We start from the raw sequence: 20164 nt of genomic DNA on the forward strand, positions 1-20164 counted from the left end.
ATGAACAGGAGGTAAAGATATTTCTCAGCTTCATGGAACTTTTAAAAAGGATTCGAGAGGTGAAAGAAAGGCTCAGTTGTTTTGTAGAGACCTGTTCACACCTGAGTGGCTTAAATTTGGCTAAACTGCCATTTCAACATAAGACAATTGTTATTTCACTGAAAATAAAATGATTACAGTAAGGTGTGTTTGCATGTGACTTTGTTATGGCTCAAAAGTATGTCCAGAGACACAGTTGCCCCTCAGGCATTTTCACATCACTGAATTTGGCTGCCTTTTAAAAACAAAGTTTGTACACCCGTTTTAGAGCAACATGGCATTAAACACGAGCTTTTCTGGACACACTTTCAAATACTTAATTCTAACCTTTACTAGCACTGTGACTTGAATAAGAAAATGGAAAATACAAAGTCTAAAGTGGACTCAATAGTCTGAAAATAACAGAACACATATCCATGGAGTTTGTTCTTAGAAAATCTTTCTGTATTTACAGGTTTGAACAGACAAGCAGATACAGACAAAGAGTGCTTATATACAGAGCAGCACAAGATGTTAAAATGAGTGCTAAAACAACACGGTATTTACAGATGGACTACAGCGGAAAATACAGACTAGGAACAAGTTTTATCACAAAACTTCTGGTACTCTACACAGTATCACAAATTCCATGAACTGTACAGTTAAAAACCAAAAAATGGTAAATCTACATGAAATCCAGTGTTTCTCCAATTGAGAGGCACTGAATTATATATATTTACATTATATATACATATCATAGTGTATAAGCATGTATGTTTTCATACATATATAGCTACCTGTGGTGCAAAAGCAGCAAAAGAAATTAGAATGTATGGAATTCAATACTACAAAATAAACAGTTTGTGCTAAATGGGATGACTGACAGAGTAATGGTACACCATACATAACTAATATACTGGCAAAAGAAAAACTGAGCAAAGGTAAATAATGTTGCTCAAACTGTCTGAAGTGAACAAAAAGTTACTGTCAGTCATTCAAAAACAGAAGAGATTGTCAATAATACTTGTTCATGCAAAGATATAAACCATTAAAAATGAAAAAATAAACTTTTCCCTGTTGACCAACCAGCTGTGCAGCTTTCCCTTCATTGTGACTCAGAAGGTGCAAAACAAAAGGAGGGAGGGCAGGACTTCCTGTGCGGGTTATGGAACAGAGTTTGAGTGCAGTATGGGCACTTGGTGGGGAGGGACAGTCTCGGTTTCCGCCTCATCCTGGCTGGAAGGGCTGCTCACTGTGGCAGTGTTGGGCAGTGGTGGTAGTGGTGGTGTGGAGGTGGAGGTGGGGGCGGTGTTGGTAGTGGTGCTGGCTGCATTGCTGCTGGTGGGGCCAGCACAAGTGGCGGCAGATGTAGCGGTCTGCTCCTCTTTGGGCTGCTTACTGGCAAACTCAGTGATGCTGAAGACAAACTGGAGGCAGCCCAGTTTAATGTAGCTGCCATGGTGGAGCAGGGCCGTGCCCTCCCACCCTGCCCCGCTGCCTCCAATCAGGCTGGAGCTGCTCGCCTTACAGGTGCACAAGAGGTCGGAGCTGCCCTGAGGCTGGCTGCTCATCACTCCACCTGCTGGCAACAAACCCACGGCGGAGCCGGAACCCTCGCCCTCCTCACGCTTCTTACTGCGACCTGCAGAGATCATAGAGAGAAATTTGGAGATAGGTACCCATGAAGGCAGTGACGTGAACGTTATCACTGCAATTTAGAAAGGGAGGAGGAAACAACAGCAGTAAAAGGTTGTGCCACTCAATATACAGGCCTACAGGTTTTTTTTAATGCCATTAGAGGCGATGAATGGAGGGTTCAAAATGGAGAACATTTAACCAGTGCCATTTGATACATAACCCATTTGGTACATAAATTAGGGTTTAGTTCCACTGGCTTTAATGTGTGCCTCACTGGTGGTTTCTAAAATTACTATTTCCGTTTTCATTGGAGTCCGTTGAATTGACAGGTGCGTTAGCCTATCACAGACAGACGTGGTGGCTGCTGCTTGCTCATTCAACCTCAGCTCCACCCAAACATCCTTCCCTAGATTTAGATTCTCTCTCCCCACCATGGTAGGAATCAACAAAAAAAGCCATGTTTCAGAGCTTCTTTTCAGAGCCTGTGTGTGAGGTCATAGGTGCTACATCCATGTTTTTCTACAGTGCTGCCAATACACAAAAAAGAAAACAACCCTGTGGATTTTTATAGTGTCTATTGACCCTCCTGGATTCAATAGAATGGTAGCATCCAGATAAGATAAGAGCCTGTGTGATGAAGCAACTGATATGCTTTGTCAGATTGCACTGAACAACAGCAATAAACTGAAAAATAAGATTGAGGGTTTGTGCAGGCATGTTTGATTGCCACCTGAAGGCAGGGTTGGAAGTTGGTTCACTCATGCTGTGCCAAATACTGTTCCTCTCCCGTGTGTGTATAATAACAACCACTGGGCTGTTTATTCGCAACACCATCATCATCCTGTCTTTGACACAAGCTGTTCTGAAGGATTTTAGCTGTTGTTTTCTGACATGGAGCACTGTGCTACAGATCCACTCCAGTGCCACTGTAGCGCAATTATTTTGACTGCATTTGTGGAATGAAGTTTGATCTGGTGAAATGAGACTTGGCTCGCTGATGACTTTCCAAACTGCACACAGCTGAGAGAGCTTTAACAATTTAGTGTGTTTTAATAATGCGATGTACTCACGGATGATGCCCTGGACCTTGGCCACCAGACCGCTGGGTTGAGATGGTGAGACCTTCTCAGAGAAGTCACATGAGTAGAGGACGTTGTCCACCGTGGTGCCATGCTCACTGTAGTTGAGCAGCTCATAATGCTTGGTATTCTAAAAAGGACACACAGACCATTCATACTATGTCCAACAACAAAAACAGTACCTCCATGCGCTTAATAGGAAGAGGTGGAGATTCGTGGCACAGGACAATATCATACTTCTACATTTAAGCAATACAGCAAAAAGCCCATACCTCGTCGTAGAAAATACAGGCATGTTTCCCCGATATGTAGTTGCAACGACCATAGTTTGTAAGGCACACGTCCATGTCAGCACCTTTACAAAATAACATTACAAAACGTAGTAAATTGCGGGTTTATGGCAAAACTCAATAATGCTCATCTAAGACAAATTTAAGGGTTTTTATGCAGTGCTACCCCACTACAGATATCAAGTACATAGCTGCAAGTTTTAGTCTCATGTTGGTCTAAATGCCATTAAAAGATGAACATTAGTACAATGTATACACTGTCACCACAATGCAAGTTCAACACCAGGGGTGGGTGCTGTTCAATTTTTAATTTTTTTTTCTCTCAACTATTGCCAATGCAGTACCCAAGCTCTGGTCCAGATAAAAAAGTATAAAGTATTGTTTTGGTCTTTTCTTTTTTTTTTTTTTTAAATAAAAAGGAAGCCAAAGTTAAATGTCTAAATAAGTGGTTTCCAGTCACAAGATCTATCTGAGGGTTGATAAATTCATGAACAGAATAGGAAACAGAGTGGGAAGAAAAAGTTAACCCTTTGGAGTTATCTCCATTTATGTACCAGTTTGTCGTAAAATACGGTCAAATCTTTATGTGTTACATTTCTGAACAAACACAATCTAATTTAAAGTTTTTTTTGCTTTAACTTGTCATTATGAAGTAAATGTTGATTGCACAATATAATGGCTATAGAAAATGACACCATATGCATTTACATTGGTGTCCTATAAGCCTATCAGGGATGCACTATGCAATTCTGTCTGCCACTGGGTACGAACTCTCCCGAAAAAATGAAGGCACAATTTACGGCACAAAGGAAGTGCGTCTGCTATTGCACAACTAAAATGAGAAGAGGATAGCGCTTTTGTCCTCCCCAGTAGCTATCAGTAGCTTTCGCCAGGTAGTGGAAATGGCAGAGGGTGGAACAACCAGAGTAACTGTGGAAACTCTACCCGGCAAAAGAAATAGAGCCCCGTTGTCAGAGGAGGCAAAGAAGGTGAAGAGGGAGAGTGATAGAAGCTGATGTAAAACAAGAGTGAACCTTGAACAGGCATTCACAGGACAAAGAATGTTCAGTGAGGTAAAAAGCCAGAGACACCTAAAGGCTTAAATGAATTGTTGGAGATTGTTAACATCTCTGTCCATGAGTCTGTCAAATGCAATGGCATGGTGTCAATGGCAGGACACTATGCTCCATGCTGCTGGTAGCCAAAAAAAAAAAAAAAAAAAAAATTCTCTATGAGCCTGGAGTTTGCCAAGAACACACTGACAGTCCTCAATAAAACTGGGAAAATGTTTTGTGGACTGATGAAACTAAGGTTGAATTGTTTAGGAAGAACATGCAGTACCGAAGCGTAAAAAGGTCACTGCATACCGACATGAAAACATCATCCCTAAGGTGACGTACGGTGGAGGGAGCAGCATGATTTGCTGCTTTGCTGCCTCTGGGCCACGGACAGCTCGGCATCATTGAAGGGAAAATGAATTCCCAAGTTTATCACAGTGTCTTACAGGATAATGTCAGGGTGGATGTTCGCCCGCCGAAGCTCAGTCAATGAAGCTAAACACTGAAGTACATCTACTACAGAATGACTTCAAATATAGAAAATCTGCATTTTGAAGTGGCCCAGTCAGATCACAGACCTTAACCCCATAGAGATGCTGTGGAATGAGCTCAGAGAGACATTCACACCAGACATCCTGAGAATATGGCTGAGCTGAAGCAGCTGTGTAAGGAAGTATGGTCCAAAATTAATCCTGAACGTTGTACAAGTCTGCAGCTACACAAAATCGCTTGTTTGAGGTTATTGCTGCCAAATTCATAAAGGTTCACTTACTTTTTCCACCAGCACTATTAATGTTTAATGGCCATGTTCCATAAAGACAGGAGAGATTATAATTGTGTGTTAAGAGCTAAAGCACATTGTTTTTGTCTGTACTTGACTTACAGATGAAGATCAGTTTACATTTTATGACCAATTAATACAGACAACAGAGTAATTCCAAAGGGTTCACATACTTTTTCTTGCCACTTTCCATACCTCTGCTATATAAATCGCGTTTTATTAATTTTTCTGTAATATTTTCTTTTTTATTGTCAAAATACTAGACTGTACTTCTAAAAACTTTTCAATTGAGAATGTCATTCCACGGGTAGAACACGGACATAAAATGTACAAGGTGTCACGAGTGCACACTGCTTTTCAAAAAGGGACAAAAGCCAAAAAATGATGACAACCCCTGGTCTAAACAAAAGCAGCTCTATAAGAACTTTGCTTAAATAAAACAGTCTTGGAATTTGTGAAATTATGTTTTAAAATAAGAAACTGATCAAAGAATAAGTTTAAAAAAACAAAACAAACATGAAACTGAGCAAGTATTTGAGGCCAGATTTATCTATTTGACAAGTTTTCTATAATTGGTGCTACAGACAGATATCAGTTGATATTATAAAATCATCTGAAGATTTGATATTCAATCCTAGTCAACATACCAGCACCAGCTGTTGAAAAATATGTATCAGTGAACTATTAACAATAATTCTAACAATCTACAGAAGCACATACTACTTTCAATTGTGCACAAATGCAGCTGGCTGAATGTTTGAAGTCGGACACAATATAGTCTGCATGTCTTACCAGATCCTATGTATAATGTTCTATAGCACATGCTGACAGCTCCTCCTTTTCCTGTCAGAGGGTAGAAGACAGCTCGCGCCTGCACCTTCTTCTGACCTGGTAGGAAGACATTCAGGTTTTAAAACTTTGGAAACAGTTTCAGGAAACATGCATGCTGTTAAACCTTAACAGTAAGAAGTTTTGAAATGAAAGAGGTAAATTGTTGTCTTACTGTCTGGGTGGGGTGATGGCATTTTGGGGGCATCACTGGTCACTGGGGGAAGCAGGGTGCTGGGGGCTTTGGGGGGGAAAAGCTGCTGGATCCTCTGCCAGGCCAAGAGTTTGATCATCTCTGCATCCAGTTTGTCCAGCTCAATCCCTGCACGCACACGGGCGAACACACACAGACGCACGCACACAAGACCATTAGAAGGTAATTATACTATTTGTTTGCTTCATTACAGACATGACATTTCTGCAATACCACAATGGTTCAATATTGCCACATCTCCCTACTGAGTGAGGACACCAACCTCCATCATCATTCTTCCCATCTTTCGTGCAGCTGGACAGGTTAGTGATTGAGGGGAGAGTGCTGGGCAGCACTGAGTCCATCAGTCCAGATCCAGCCTTTATGTCTGTGGATGACAAACACGGAGGGACAACATGCGGTCAACGAACTGAGACTGATATGGAGGTTTGCTCATTGACATTTGAGTGGAAAGTAAATTTATTCATTCATCCAGTCATTCATTTTTATATACAATAACCTCTTTTAAACTATGAACTAAATTATTTCAATGCGTTTTGTTACTTCCAAAATCTCACTTCAGCATGAAACAACTGGGGAATGGTTGCCAGCGACCACAAGAGGGACCTGTTAGGCTACAGTCTGCTATAAAGTGTTGCTCAGTATCTCAGTAACAATGGAGAACAGTCTAAAGTGGAACTGTCTGAACACTAACAAGCTGCAAAAATAACAGCAGACTTGATTTAACACCCTTCAACATGTCAAGTCTCACAAAAGTAGCTGTATTGCAGCGGCGTATTGCAGTTATTAGATTGTGCAGCTGTTTGGTACTGAATTCACCCTGTGTAACTCAACATTTTTTTTCATTTAAATACCTCAATATGTAGAATTACAATGTTGTTTTTTTTTACCACCATTACTGCCTTTGGGCTACCTAAGTCTGGCTCCTTATTGCTGTTCAGTTGGACTTTAATTTCACAACACATATTCAAGGCCGTACCCTTCTGCATCCTAAGACCTCCCCCCTCCCACTTGTTAGACATCCAATTAGGGCAAGTAATAATTATTTTTGTCAATCAATCAGACTGATTATTTTTTGATTAATTATTTGGTCAATGAAACATCAGAAAACAGTCAAAAATGCCCTTCACAATATCCCAGAGCACAAGGTGAGCTGATACCAGATATCAGAGTAAATTTAAAAAAAGAATGGAAGGGCAGAAAATGTATCTTATTATTTATTTTAAAAATGTAGTATTTTCAATTTACCAAAATCAAAATGCTTTCCATGTTTTAACTAGGCAGATGAAACATGGCAACAGTTAAACATCTTAGGGCCAGTTCATAGTTCTGTGTTGCCAGACAAAAGATTATTTACCTCTGCCAAATGTCTCATAGAATTGAATGGCAAACAAATAAGCCTTAGATTTAATCAAAGCAAAAGTGGCGCAGGGAATTAGGTGAAAGACCGCCATACTTCAGTTTTTGTTGTTGTTCTTGTTCTTGAGATATTCAGCAGATGGAAAAACATGGCACTCTGGACTGAATATTTACTCATTTTCATCTGTCTATACATGTTGTGTTTTTCTAGGATTTGGGAAACGCAGGTGAAATAAGCAATGCAGGCCTAGTGTCAATCAATTCTTCCAGAAGAGAACCGCCTGCTTCACTTTATGTCGATCTAGCTACTGGCAATGACTGAATGACTGCTTCCCTAATAGCTGCTATGCAATTGTTCAAAACTGCCATTCAACATGACAGAGTATCAAATAATAGGTACCTTGTGATATGTTTTTTTGGTACATTTTGCAAACTAAATAATGAACAAAAACAATAAATTTATACATCATTAGTAGCAGCATTAGTAGTCATAAATGTTACTGAATACAGACTACTATGGTGTTAAACAGTTTATGAAATCCCCTGAGAACCTCAAATGTACCTGTGAAGCTAATCAGAGGTGAGAGGTATATTGCTTAATGAATGTGTACCTGGAGTAGGTGATGACAATCCCAGCTTGGCTGACTCATGCTCCTGATTGCCTTTAGTTGGTGTGTCTGAGCGGGCACTGCTGGTGATGGAGTAGGAGGGTTTTTCATTGCTGGTCATACACTCCTCCTGAAGCACCATCTGGTTCCTGTGGTTGTGATGGCCGCTATGGGGCCATATCGTCGGGGCAGTGGGGCAGTTTTTCTGAGCGCAGGCCTCTGTAGTGCTTCCAGGCTCCTTTTTAACCATTTCTGCACCTATGTGGTTCACCAGACCAGAGGTAGGAGCTGAGTCTGTGGGTGTTGTACCGGGCTTCACTCTGTGCTGCAGCTCAACCTGCCTGCAGGAGTCTGGGGAACTGTTACAGTCTACAGGTCCATTGGCTTTGGGAGGCTGACACTCCTCTGCTAGAGGTCCGTTGGGTTTCCTGCAGTTCTGACATGGTGTCATGTGGCATTTACAAACACCCAGCTCTGCTGGGGTGTCCCTTGAAAGAGAGGCCCCCTGGGGCTCATCAGGTATACTGCAGGTTTTAGAGCAGGGGTCGGGGGAAGAAGTCCTTCCTAAAGAGGCCTGAGTTTTCATGTCCTCTGATGTTACACAGGATTTAGCACTGACTTTCTGCTCAGACTCCGACTCTGGCGACAATGTTCCTGAAGACAGGGTGGTTGCTGTGGATGAAGCCTTCTGCTTGATTGATAGATGTCGCATGATGCTGCACTGGAGGGCAATGACATCCTGAAGCCACTGTTCAACACAGCAGAACCATGTTTTATTACATAAGAAGCAACCATCAATCCTTTATAGAAGTCTGTCCTATCTAACAGTGACATTTATATCACAGGATGAATCAATACCATCATTTTTCTTTTGTTACAATATTTTGAATTAACGTACAGCCAGTATGATTTATGTGGACCATTTATTCTACCTATCCAGAGTCAGTGGAGAAAGAAAAAAAAAAGTGTACATCCTTTTATGCCTATATATACTGTTTTAAAGTATTTTATGTCACAAAGTGAGGTTAGCTTGGCTTGAAAACCTAAACACTGAATTTTCAATAGGTCTTCTGATCAACAAATATGTGCCAATGTGAAATTTAATGAAACCAGCAGTCATATTCTTAAAAAATTGAACTTTGTATTTCCCTAGTTAAGAGAGGAGCTCCTACCTGAATCCAAAGACATCCATAATCAAGGCAAACCTCACCACAATGTGTACACGAATAATTGCTGAATACATGTTAAACTGGCTACTGTAATAACTCATAAGGGTCACTGTAACCTTTAATGCCAGACAGTCGAGGCAAAGAGATTGTAGGGTTAGATAGGCTTATGGTAAACTGTGCTTACTGGGATGTGCTGTTCATACAAGACACTGCCTATGAAGTACAGCATTTTGACATAGGAGACTTTTTGGGTCTACTGAGCACATTTTCTAGTTTTTAATTTTTTAAAAACTTTTCCTTTTGTCTTACTTGGTGTGCTACTGGCCAGGATCAACAAGAAAAAAAATTCTATCATTGGACTAATTTGTCATAAGTAGGGTGAATCATTGAACTGTATAGTGAACTGTTTAGCCACTGAATTATTTTTGATGAGCTCCTGGAAGAATGTACACCCCGCTTCTGGTATGTTACAGATTAGTGTAACAAAGCGAAATCAAAGAGAGACTGGTTGTGGTATGAAACTGTTAGGAACAGTGAAGACAGTTAATGCCACAGTTAATGAATTCACAAATTTAAGCAACTCCTGAAAATCTCCAGTTTCATTAATGTATTGTTTGTTTTGTATAATTGATGCTGCCTTAATCTAATCAGTTTTCAGGAACCTGGGAGACTACATCTATTGCATCTGTTAGAGCTATTATTTCTCAACTGTCATCTGTCGTGGCAGATTTATAAGTAAGATAAAGCCTCATCATCCGGTCGAAAGGCTGTAAGAATCAGAGAAGTGAGAATTGGGTTCAAAATTACCAAAACACCCACAGCAGAGGCAGAGAGAGAGACATTGTGAAAAGCTATGTTGGGCTGGGGTGTCTGTGTGAGTCATTCCAAATTAGCTGATGTTTCCTCTGTTCTGATGTGACCGTGTTCTCTGGCCTTGTAGTGTAGAAAGTGATATGTTAAGTCTATAAGTATATTATCAACGAAAGGTCTCTAAATGTCTGACATGCCACTGGGTTTTTTGGATGTAACTACTAGTGCATTCTGAGCCTGGAATAGGCTTTATTTCTATAAAGTGGTTGTTTTAGGTTAGTTGAGATTCAGCAGAAGTGGTGATGCTTACAGGAAACAGTATAATAGATAAATGTGTGACATGAGCATTTTAAGCATTAATACTCTGCTGCCTCAGTTTAGGTAAGGTGACAAAGTCCTTTCGTTTCCGTTTAGCAAAGTGAAGGAAGTCCTTCATGATTATGAGTTGTAGTCTCTTGAGATGTAGCCGACAGCGTCGAGAACCACATGGTGACCTGGATTTGGATGAAAATGACCAGACTTTGCAAGCAGAGCTATATGATCAGAAAGTAACAATATGCTTCCCTCTGCAATACTTTAGAAGTGACCACACTGCTAATGATTTCTTAATCCTGAGTGCTCAAAACTAGTGTATTAAGTGATTTTTAAGGTTATGTTAACTCTGATATAAACAGGTTTGAAAGTATTGAGAGCTGGTTAAAGCTTAGACTGTTTTGTTACTGTCTTGTTCTTTCAATCTCAGGCTTATTTGGACTCTCTTGGACTAATCTTTTATGGTTTCATTCTGAGACTAAAATGGTTTTGACAGTCTTGTCTGTATTTATTTGTGTTTGGGTGCAAGCCAACACCTGTAGTGAAGTATTCAGATCCTTCACTGAAGAAAAAGTATGCACACCACTGCAAAATACTCCAATACAAGTAAAAGTACTCTATGGAGAAAAATGTCTCGTGACTGATATACTCTCTATACTCTACTAATATGCTCAATATGTGCACAAAAACACTAAACCGCCTGTAGAACTCAGAAAAGGCTTGGATCAGCAGCAGGAATGTCACGATACCAGAATGTAGTAGTCAGTAGCAATACCATTGAAATTCTTGATAGCAAATTCAATACCATGGAGAAGGGGAGAAAACAACAGAGGCTGGTGCAAACACACACACACACACACACACACACACACACACACACACACACACGTTTAGTCAAGTGTGCAAGCAGTACATTGACTAACAAGGTGACAGGGAAAATGTTTTAAAAAGTCACAGCTATATTTTGACACAATGAACGATAGGTGCTCACAAGGTTAGTAGGCTAACTCACATAAGGGGTTATTGCTATGTGAGCTGCTGATTGTTGTGTGTTCAGCATTGCTATAACAGATGACAGATGTTGCAATTTGCAAACAATAACGGTAACATTTCAGGATATGAACATTTTGATGACATGTTAAAATAAAAGTTAACGCTTGAATTCTGTACAGATCTGGATGTCTGTCCCTGAACTGCTTATATAATTGAGGTGTTTCCTCTTTCCATTTGAAATGCTCTGTGACACTGTTTGCATACTGGCTTGTTCCTGATGACCTGCGTCAAATGCAAAATATCTCCAATCCGCCAGTCTTGGCACGTTTTTTTTTCTCCACAAGTTGCTGCGGACCTGTTGCTGCACCCACACTTGCCACTATCATTCCACACGTGGTTGTTATTGTTTACTCAGCTTGCCTTCTTCTTTTTCTCTACAAGTTTGACATCAGACTGCAATGCTTGTAGGGTTATTATGCTGTCCCCGTCTGCTCTCTCAGAAGAATCACATCTGCAGTACCTACATCTATAGTACCTTCGGTACTGTAGAAAAACATGTACCGTCAGAATTTCCTAAATTTAGTCACTGACTTGGTACCGTACTTGGCATCTCGGTACATCTTTAATCAGCAGCTATTCTAGATTTCAACAGGATTCAAGCTTGGTGCTCTTCCTCAGGCAGCACAAGAGCATCTTTCCCTTTCTTGCATCTTACGGCCCCCTTCCCCTCCCAGTTATCAGCAGCGCAATATATGGTCTTTACTGCAACTGTAGAGAAATAAATCTTGTTCATTCACAATGTTTTTTTTTGTGCTTATCAGGCATACTAATGCTATCGTTCCAACAGCTATGAATGCAAACTGGGGTTATGGTTAGCCAGTACTCTGCTTCTTATACTTGGTGCAGTACCTATTACCACAGTCGAGGGTCAATGCACAAAGTACACCTCTAAGTCTTGCCTGTTTCGTTATGGCAATGGAATGGGCCAGCAAATTCGACTGAAACGAATTTTCAAATCCAAGCAGAGAAATATAAGTTAACTCTGACCAGAAAAAGCCCCTTTTTTTAAACCATAAAATATGAAATGTATGGGAACTAAAATGATATGTAATTATGTGTGCAGTGAAAGAAAAAAGCGAGTTCCTCTTAATGTAAAGGTTTTTTTCTGCCTACCTCCTGCTGTTCGGCGTCTGTTGTGAGGTGCTTTGAGGGCTGATGGTCAGGAACACCACTACAAACCAGCTCCAACTGGTGAACTCCTGCAGGAAGCAGCATGGGGGGAGGATTCTGGTAGTGGGACTTAATGGCATCTGGTACCTGTGACCAAACAGTGATTGTTAAAAATAATTGATTTGATTTAACCTTAATTTTCATAAAATATTCTAATGTCTTTGAATGAACAGGGTATCCCACATATTGATTGTGTGGGAATGGGTGTTTTGTTCAGAATTGCCTGTTGTTGTAGTATTTAGCAAGAGGAAACCAAACACGATTAATGTATACGAATGAATATTTGAAATTTGTGAACCAATGTATAATTGTAAATGATAAGGGTATCAGTTACTGCATTAACTGACTTTCCACACCTCTATCTGTGCATCATTGGCCTCTCTGAGCATTTCAGGACTGACTAAACAAAAACTATTTAAGATACCCCTTAACGGCCAAACCCCCACACCTGGAGAAATACTGAAGACAGAATACAATGCTACCATTAGGCTGTCCAAGTTCTCACAATGAGGCAGCCAGTCTACCTTGATGGTCTTCTTGTTGTGCTGGAGGGTGGTGCGCCGGTTGGGTGCGTTCTGACGATGGACTCTACGCAGGAAGTCCAACTTGACGGCATGCTGTGACATCCTGTCCTGGAACTGGTCAAAGAGCTGACAGCGGCTGGACAGGCTCAGGCTCTTCTGATTCAGCTGGATATCAGACAAATATTTGAAATGGAAAACTTATTATTCTGGTGCACCGTATTGACTGAGACAAACTAAAAAGAAAAAAAACGTTTGTTTAGCTCGAAGCCAAGACCATGCTTCTTACCACTAAGTGCTCAACATGGTTTGGACACATCCATTTGCCAGCAGGTAAAGCTGTGAGTGGGGGGTCCAGACAGTCCATGTGGAACAGAAGGGGACAATAGTCACATTGGATCAGTGGAGCCAACCTGCAACTCCTGTGAGAGGAAATACAAGGAATTCAGTTAAAGTTATGAAACATTTAAGGTCTGTGTGTACATCTGTGTGTATGCTGCCATCTGGCAGTACTGACCTGTTGCATGAAAAGCAGACTTTAACTGGTAGAGGGACCAGACCATTAGGATCCAGTTCATGCTGAGGCCTCCTGAATGGTTTGCCTAGCAGCTCCTCTTTTCTCCTTCGTTTACTGCTGCCTAAAAAATCCAAACGACAGGAATATTTGAAATTAAATCCAACCCAAATATCCCTATAATAATAATCTTTAAAAACAACAACAACAACAATCTTCATTTGTTGATCACTTTTCTAAACCCACATTACAAAAGTGGTTCACATAAGCAACAACTTTAAACTTTAAAAAAAGCAGATCATAAAAACAATTTCCGATAGTGATAAGCAACAGACCAATCAATTTAAAAAAAAAAAAAAACAAAGCAAAAATCAGGAAAAGCTCTCTGATAAAAGTATGTTTTAAGAAAAGATTTAAAAGGGGTCACTGATTCTGCTGACCTGACTGCCTAAGTAAGCTCATTCCATAGCTTCAGGGCTCTGACTGTGAATGATCTGTAACCTCTAGTTATGCTATCATGTATAAAAAAATCTAAGTTGCTTGGTATATTCCAGGACACATTTTCTAACCCAATGCAGTACTTTCTTTCTATATCAACCTTTCATACTTTGCTTCATCTACCTCTACTTCTAGTTTTATTTCTGGAATGACAGACTTTCCGCAAGAAAGGGTGTTTACAAAGTTTCTCAACCTTGGAATCAGGCTCAAACAAGGGTGCACAATTTATCACCATTTGTATAAAACCTATTTGGAGCGTTTATGTTCTTGAAAATAACATTTAAAGTATGGCAAAAACTCAGGTTCACAGGACAAGTTAGCAGTGCTCTAACTGTTTGAGTCTTCAGTCATTTGGGACCTAAAAATTGGTTACCAGGCCAGAGAAGTTTGAAAAGAAATTTTTCAGCTGTTTGTTATACCATCAACAAAACTGAATATATACTATAATGTGCAAGTTGAACAAACTACTTCACAGTGAAAGTTTAGATACTCTTAATGACTGACTGACCTGGCAGTGCAGTGGTGCAGGTGAGCTCACTGGGCAGCTGGAACTGTGTGGGGTTCCTCTCCATAGCAGCTGCTATTAGCAGCTGAAATGGCCTCTTGAGGAGGCGTGGGGTTGGAGCGGATAGCGAAGCACCGTCGAGCTCTGTGCCCTGAACTTCATCCTCAGGTTCTGCTGCCTCCTCCTCCCCATCATTCTGCTCCTCGGAGGGGGTTGGGGTGGATGAAGTGTTGGAGGTGGGCGTCCCGGGTCGGCTGCTTGGCCTACTGCTCGTCCTGCGGTCCAAGAGGCGTACCTGGGCGACACGTAAACCAGGCCCTGCTGCTCCGGCCCCCGGAGGCAGGCCATCGAGCCGCAGTGGGCCAGCATTGAGCTCCAGCTCCACAGCTGGGGATGCAGAACGCTTAGACGAGGACCTCTCCGGTAGGCCATTGGTCTGCTCCGACTTCTGCTCTCGCTTCTGACGAGAGCAAACAAAGGCAAAAGCACAGATGAATCTGTCCATACTGTATAGCATACAAATACTTTTCTGTGCATTTCAACAGTCCCATGATAGTCACATTGGAGGATAAGGAGTGTATTAGAGAAGACCTGTCTCTCACTTTTTTCCGAACATTGCAGCGATGACACATCCATTCCCCTGGTGGAAGCATTTCTTCACTTAGAGGTGGGTTACTGTGGTAAACAGATAAAACGCAACATTATCATTTAACATCTGTCCATGCAGTGATGATGTGCTTCACAATTATGTTGTCTAATTTTGATTAAAAACTTTAGCCAACTTTGATTATTTATCACATTTTTTGCATAGAAGACATATCTTGTAAATTGTGAAAAACATTACATTATTTTCTTTTTGGCTACAGCCATATTCCTAGACTAGGTATCCAACATCCAAATGTTGCCGGCACCATTTAGTGATTTAAATACATATTGATAGTGACCGTAAAGCCCTTTTCTAACACTATAAGCATTTAAAAAAAAAAAAAAAAAAAAGTTACTAATCAGCTAGTAAACTTTATACCCTCTGCCTCTATCTAGGGGATTGATATTTACATTAAAATAAACAGTGGATGTGGACGGTCATCACAATTTAAAATACATTTTCATTCATATCACAATGCTGCCAAGAACGGAAATCTTACATAAAAAAGTAAAAAAAAAATAGAAATCCTACACAAAATATACACGCCAATGGGGTGGCAGATTATCCAAGTACCTGGTTTGCCCACCGGGGAAATTGTGATATGAATAATATCAATGAGAATATATTTCAAGTATTCTAATCAATTATACATAACAACAATAATTATACATTTACCAGTTAAATGAACACAGTAAATTTCACATTTCAAAAAAAAATGCTCAGACCAAAACAAAAAAAGAAATTGCTGCCTATGTGTTGACACAAAAACAAGTCAAGGAGGCCAATGTCATGACTGATACATAATGGACAGGACTAATTTACAGCATAAAATCTCCCATTCACAAGCAAAGATTATCAAAAGTTGCCTTCTGTAATACTACCTTTAAGATAATACACATCAATGCATCAGGTTTCCTCCCAATATGCAGCGATGTGAGATAACCATTAATTGTGCAGATGAAGCCATTCTCAGGCCTGACCATATATAGACAAAACGTGTCTGGCCGTTTCCAAATGACAGTCTGAACTCAACCCGTCCAAATGCCAAAGTTAAAATAATCGTGCAAGCAGCCGTTTAACGGAGAGCCGTGCTAAGCGGCAGCGAAGAAACGCTACAAAGGGACGACCTCTGCAACATGTCCACAACAGACAATGCCATGCCGCTGCCCCATCTCAGAAAATGACAGAACATTTCGGCCGTGTTATTTATGAGCCCCTTTTTCTCAAAGCTTAATTTTAAAGGTTGGTAAAATGGCGGTGGAATAGAAAAAAAAAAGAGCAGGGAGGTCGCCATATTGTAAACAGAAGCAGTCTCGACTCCATTTTTAGCAGCAATGGCTCCACTGGCTGCAGCCACAGCAGGAGGGGAGGACCGACTGCAAGCTGATTCTAGCCACTTTCACAGACGAGGCTACATGCACACGTTCCCTTTGGCCCCCTGTACGTATTATTTACATGCTTCTCTTGGCAATAACGAATGAAATTTAGCTCTGTACAAACTCTGCCCGTATGAGACTGACAATAATGAACGAGACACCATGTATTAAATGACACACATTCCCCAAAAATTAGGAAACACAACGGTTAGCTACTTAACGTTAGTCGATACCTTCACAGTCAAGTCAGTAGTTGTTCTCCTTGCTCACCAAACTCTATTCAATAAACTTCTAGTTGAATGTTTGTCTTTTGGTATACCAAATACACCGGTAATATGAAAGTTTTGATTTGTTGATGTGTACTGGTGAATTCAGCATGCAAGTGATTCTCCGGGCAACGTTATGGACTAAAATTCTACTTTACAAAGTGCTCCACAAGGCTCACTATCGCCATCCTCGGTTCACTGGTATAGAAGAACACACTGTGAAAATGAGGAAACCACCGATGGCTGAAGTTGAAAATTCACTGAAAGAACCGCGGCTTTGTGCTGCTCATATGTACTGAACAACGACGACTGGTAAAATCTCTTTATTTCGTTCAAAGCTGCCAGGGGCAGAGTTAATTCGCATACTTCCAGTGATATGTCACATGCTCATTTCTGCAGCACCAAGAACAAAACGTAACTTAAGCATGGGAACAATCCTCAACAATCATTAAGCATTTATGCATGCAGCTAAGTCGACCGAAAGTTGCAGTCTGTTTTACACGGAGCATGCATTAGTGTCCCTCTGCGTTCTGCCTCTTTTGTTCAAACAACTGTGACTCACCAACATTGGAGGTGAAAGGCTGCAGGACAGTGGTCACAGCACAGCAAGTCTCCCCCCTCCCGGCAACTATCGCAGGTGTCATGGTTGGTGGCCCTGCCGCTCCTTCGGACGTCTCTCACCAACTTCCGATTCCTCTTCTCTACCTCCTCGGACTTCGGGGGCGCCAGCAGTGTTTGGATTTGCTGTAAAAAGTTATTCAGTTGTATGAGATCACGGTTGCCCTGTTGGACTGTTTGCCTACACAGTTGGAAAATATGTAGCTTTTTGCTGGCTGTGCCATTTCATGCTAAGCTTGGGGAAAGCGGTCGGCTTAACTTGTGGCCTCCATTACCAACCCAAACTACCGAGTTAGCTGCCCAAAGAAATGCTTGACAGCAGGGTATGGTAGTCCGATGATAACCGCAATTAATATGATGGAAAAGACATTAAAACATTGGCTATAAGGGAATGTTTCACTTAATCACGGCCTTCTAGTACAGCAACCTCACCTCCATTAAGCCCCCAGAGGTATCCAAATCGTACACAATCGTCGGGGTCTCCATTTTGTCCCACATTCATCCAGAGGCAGACGTTACAAAAGGAATTTGCGATACAAATGCCTACTGGGCATACAACGATGAGAGTAAATCCCACAATAAATTTCTATTTCCTAATGTTTTTGACCAGCTGATGGCTGGCCAAGCGATGCTAGCTATCGTTAGCTGGCTACAGGAGCTAACTACGAAGGCAAGACGTCAACCAGTCAAGGTTGTGAAGCTAGCGGGCTCAGTAGCTTGTGCTGTTGGCCCAAAAAAGACACCAAAAATCAACGATAATTGTGTGATTAAAGCGCCGGCTGCTTAGCACCACCTTTTATGTGCTAGTGCCAAGCCCACTTACAGTATTTTATATTAATAAACTGTTGCTGCTGGCTACAAAATCCATCTGCGGCCTAGCTGGCCAGCCATGATTCTTGTTTCTGCTCCGGCAATAAGGAGCCTTGTAAATTTGCAAACCCCTCCGATCCCATTGTCAACAGAAGACGCAGCCAAATATTCAGAAGGAAATTCGGCGTCGTGCGGTCCAATGCACGGTTTCCGATAGCGTTCGGAAAGTATAATCCTTAAATCAGGTACGTGGAGATGCAAATTTGGTTGGTGTTATTGTTGTGAAAAAGCCTGTGCATCTACACTGGCTGCTAGCAACATCCTTTACCAATTGGCGCAACCGCGAACCGCCAGAAGCGCATGCGCACTGGAACGGAAATAGATAATTGCGAGGATACAGACATTGGAACGAGGAGCGGCTGGATTGCGTACATTGTATCCGGCTATTTTTGTACTAGAATTACACCGATAGATATCAGTATTCATGTCAGTCTACTTTTGCTACTAGCCACTACTACTGTCCCTGCCGTTAAAGGAAGTAACATTAACTGCTGTCTTTGTCATTAGCCTTATTGCTAACGAACGTCACTCACCGCTGTTAGCTGTTACTGCTAAACCAGCAATTGTGACGACTGTAAGCTTGCTGCTGCTTCTACAACTGAATTTAATATACCGTTGCTGTGCAGCTCGCACTTTTACCAGTGTTACTGGTCCCAAAACTCGCATTTTGTGTATCACTGTTGTATTGGCACCGCTACTTCTGTATCTGCAACTAAATACTATTACTACTACTAATAATACTAATAATCGGGCAGCGTTACGACAAATCTTACCACAACTATCACTGCTATCATTATCACTGTTGCCACAGCTGCTTCTACCACCATAACTACCGCCGCCACAACCACCGCTAGGGGTAGTGCTTATGTCTTTCACCTTGGATCATTACATAATTTCATCATATGGTCATGTACATATTTTCCAGTCGGTAAGTGGAGTACGTGACTGACAGGCAAACTAAATAAAAATACGCACTTAGTGTTGAAGAGAAACACACAGAAAACAAAGGAATTTCTGAAACCAAAATAAATACAACTACATGACAAAATCACAAAACAGCTTTAAGTGTGTACATACACTTGAAGCTGCGCACGTTTTCCATTCCTTGTATACTTTTGTGTAATAGAATACGCAGAGCTGTTACATTCTTTGTATATTAGACCTCCATCCGATCACTTAACTTAACCTAAATAACGGCCAGGGCGAGTGACTGACAGCGGGATGTGATAGGCTGGAAGCGCTGGGCCCCGCTTGACCCCAGCTGGCAACTGATGACCCACCTGCACAACCGTAAGGTGAAGAACGCCGCTGGATGAACAGCAGCAGTCTTGCAAAGGCATGCATTCCTGGCGGGGCGGTGACAGCAATACCGAGTCATATTACCCCGGGAGAGCAAGATAAAAGTCCAAATTTAACATCAGGTTGTTTAAGGTGATCCCTCAGCCACAGCCCTGCCTCATGGATGGTGGGTAATATGTGGCCCTTGCCAGCAGAGGGAGCCAGTGCTCTGTTACACTACGTTTGAGTATCCGGCCACTGAATTTTACTGTTCGAATATGTTCACGTCAGGAAAGTTTGCGCAAGCAAATGTGTCCATAGAATCATTAAAATGGACACCTTCAGATATTGAATAATTCAGATATGTTAGCCTTAACTGATATTAATCTTAAATTACAAGTGTTATTAGCCTTCGGAAAACGACTGTATGTCCAGTTGAGACCCAGTCAGCAGGTCAGGACATTAGAGAGACAAAGTTACAGTTTGTTGAATTTAAAATTGGACTAGTCACTGCTTATACGTTCTATGTTAATATAAATCTCTTAGAAATGTACCAATTGGACACTAATGTCCATTCAAGTGCTACTGGCCCTATATAAGTGGCAGCACTGATCATAGAGCCAGGTTAGTGTGGTTTTGAGTTCCCTGTTGGTTAAAGCAAAATATTAGTTGCTGGCACAGATCC

At 41.3% G+C, this 20164-nt stretch overlaps 1 protein-coding gene across 9 annotated transcripts; it reads right to left on the reverse strand.

Moving 5' to 3' along the window:
- Window positions 1-473: 473 nt before the first annotated feature.
- On the reverse strand, window positions 474-19031 carry phf12b (PHD finger protein 12b). 9 transcript variants are annotated; one of them, XM_040130873.1, is made up of 16 exons: window positions 18975-19031; window positions 17764-17874; window positions 17276-17457; window positions 15028-15100; window positions 14429-14885; window positions 13426-13546; window positions 13198-13330; window positions 12912-13076; window positions 12331-12474; window positions 7877-8621; window positions 6169-6273; window positions 5868-6014; window positions 5657-5752; window positions 3008-3090; window positions 2727-2865; window positions 474-1660 (listed from the first exon to the last, which is right to left on the reverse strand). In XM_040130873.1, the coding sequence occupies exons 2-16, from the start codon at window positions 17827-17829 to the stop codon at window positions 1182-1184; spliced, it is 3135 nt and encodes a 1044-aa protein (XP_039986807.1). In that variant the 5' UTR covers window positions 17830-17874; window positions 18975-19031; the 3' UTR covers window positions 474-1181. The 9 variants fall into 9 exon arrangements, with proteins under 9 accessions (XP_039986807.1, XP_039986811.1, XP_039986812.1 ...); XM_040130877.1 differs by having other exon boundaries at window positions 17764-17877; window positions 18975-18993; XM_040130878.1 differs by lacking the exon at window positions 18975-19031 and adding an exon at window positions 18735-18755.
- Window positions 19032-20164: the final 1133 nt, after the last annotated feature.

This window comes from Xiphias gladius, chromosome 7, assembly GCF_016859285.1.
Source record: "Xiphias gladius isolate SHS-SW01 ecotype Sanya breed wild chromosome 7, ASM1685928v1, whole genome shotgun sequence".
Classification (NCBI taxonomy): Eukaryota; Metazoa; Chordata; class Actinopteri; order Istiophoriformes; family Xiphiidae; genus Xiphias; species Xiphias gladius.

Bases quoted from the DNA above. Each gene is read 5' to 3' on its own strand.
- phf12b (XM_040130873.1), bottom strand. From the start codon at position 17,829: ATGTGGGACAAAATGGAGACCCCGACGATTGTGTACGATTTGGATACC. The intron at 17,458-17,763 runs GTGAGGTTGCTG...AACTTTTTACAG, and splicing joins CCTCTGGGGGCTTAATGGAG to CAAATCCAAACACTGCTGGC. The intron at 8,622-12,330 runs GTAGGCAGAAAA...TGTGTTGAACAG, and splicing joins CAGACGCCGAACAGCAGGAG to TGGCTTCAGGATGTCATTGC.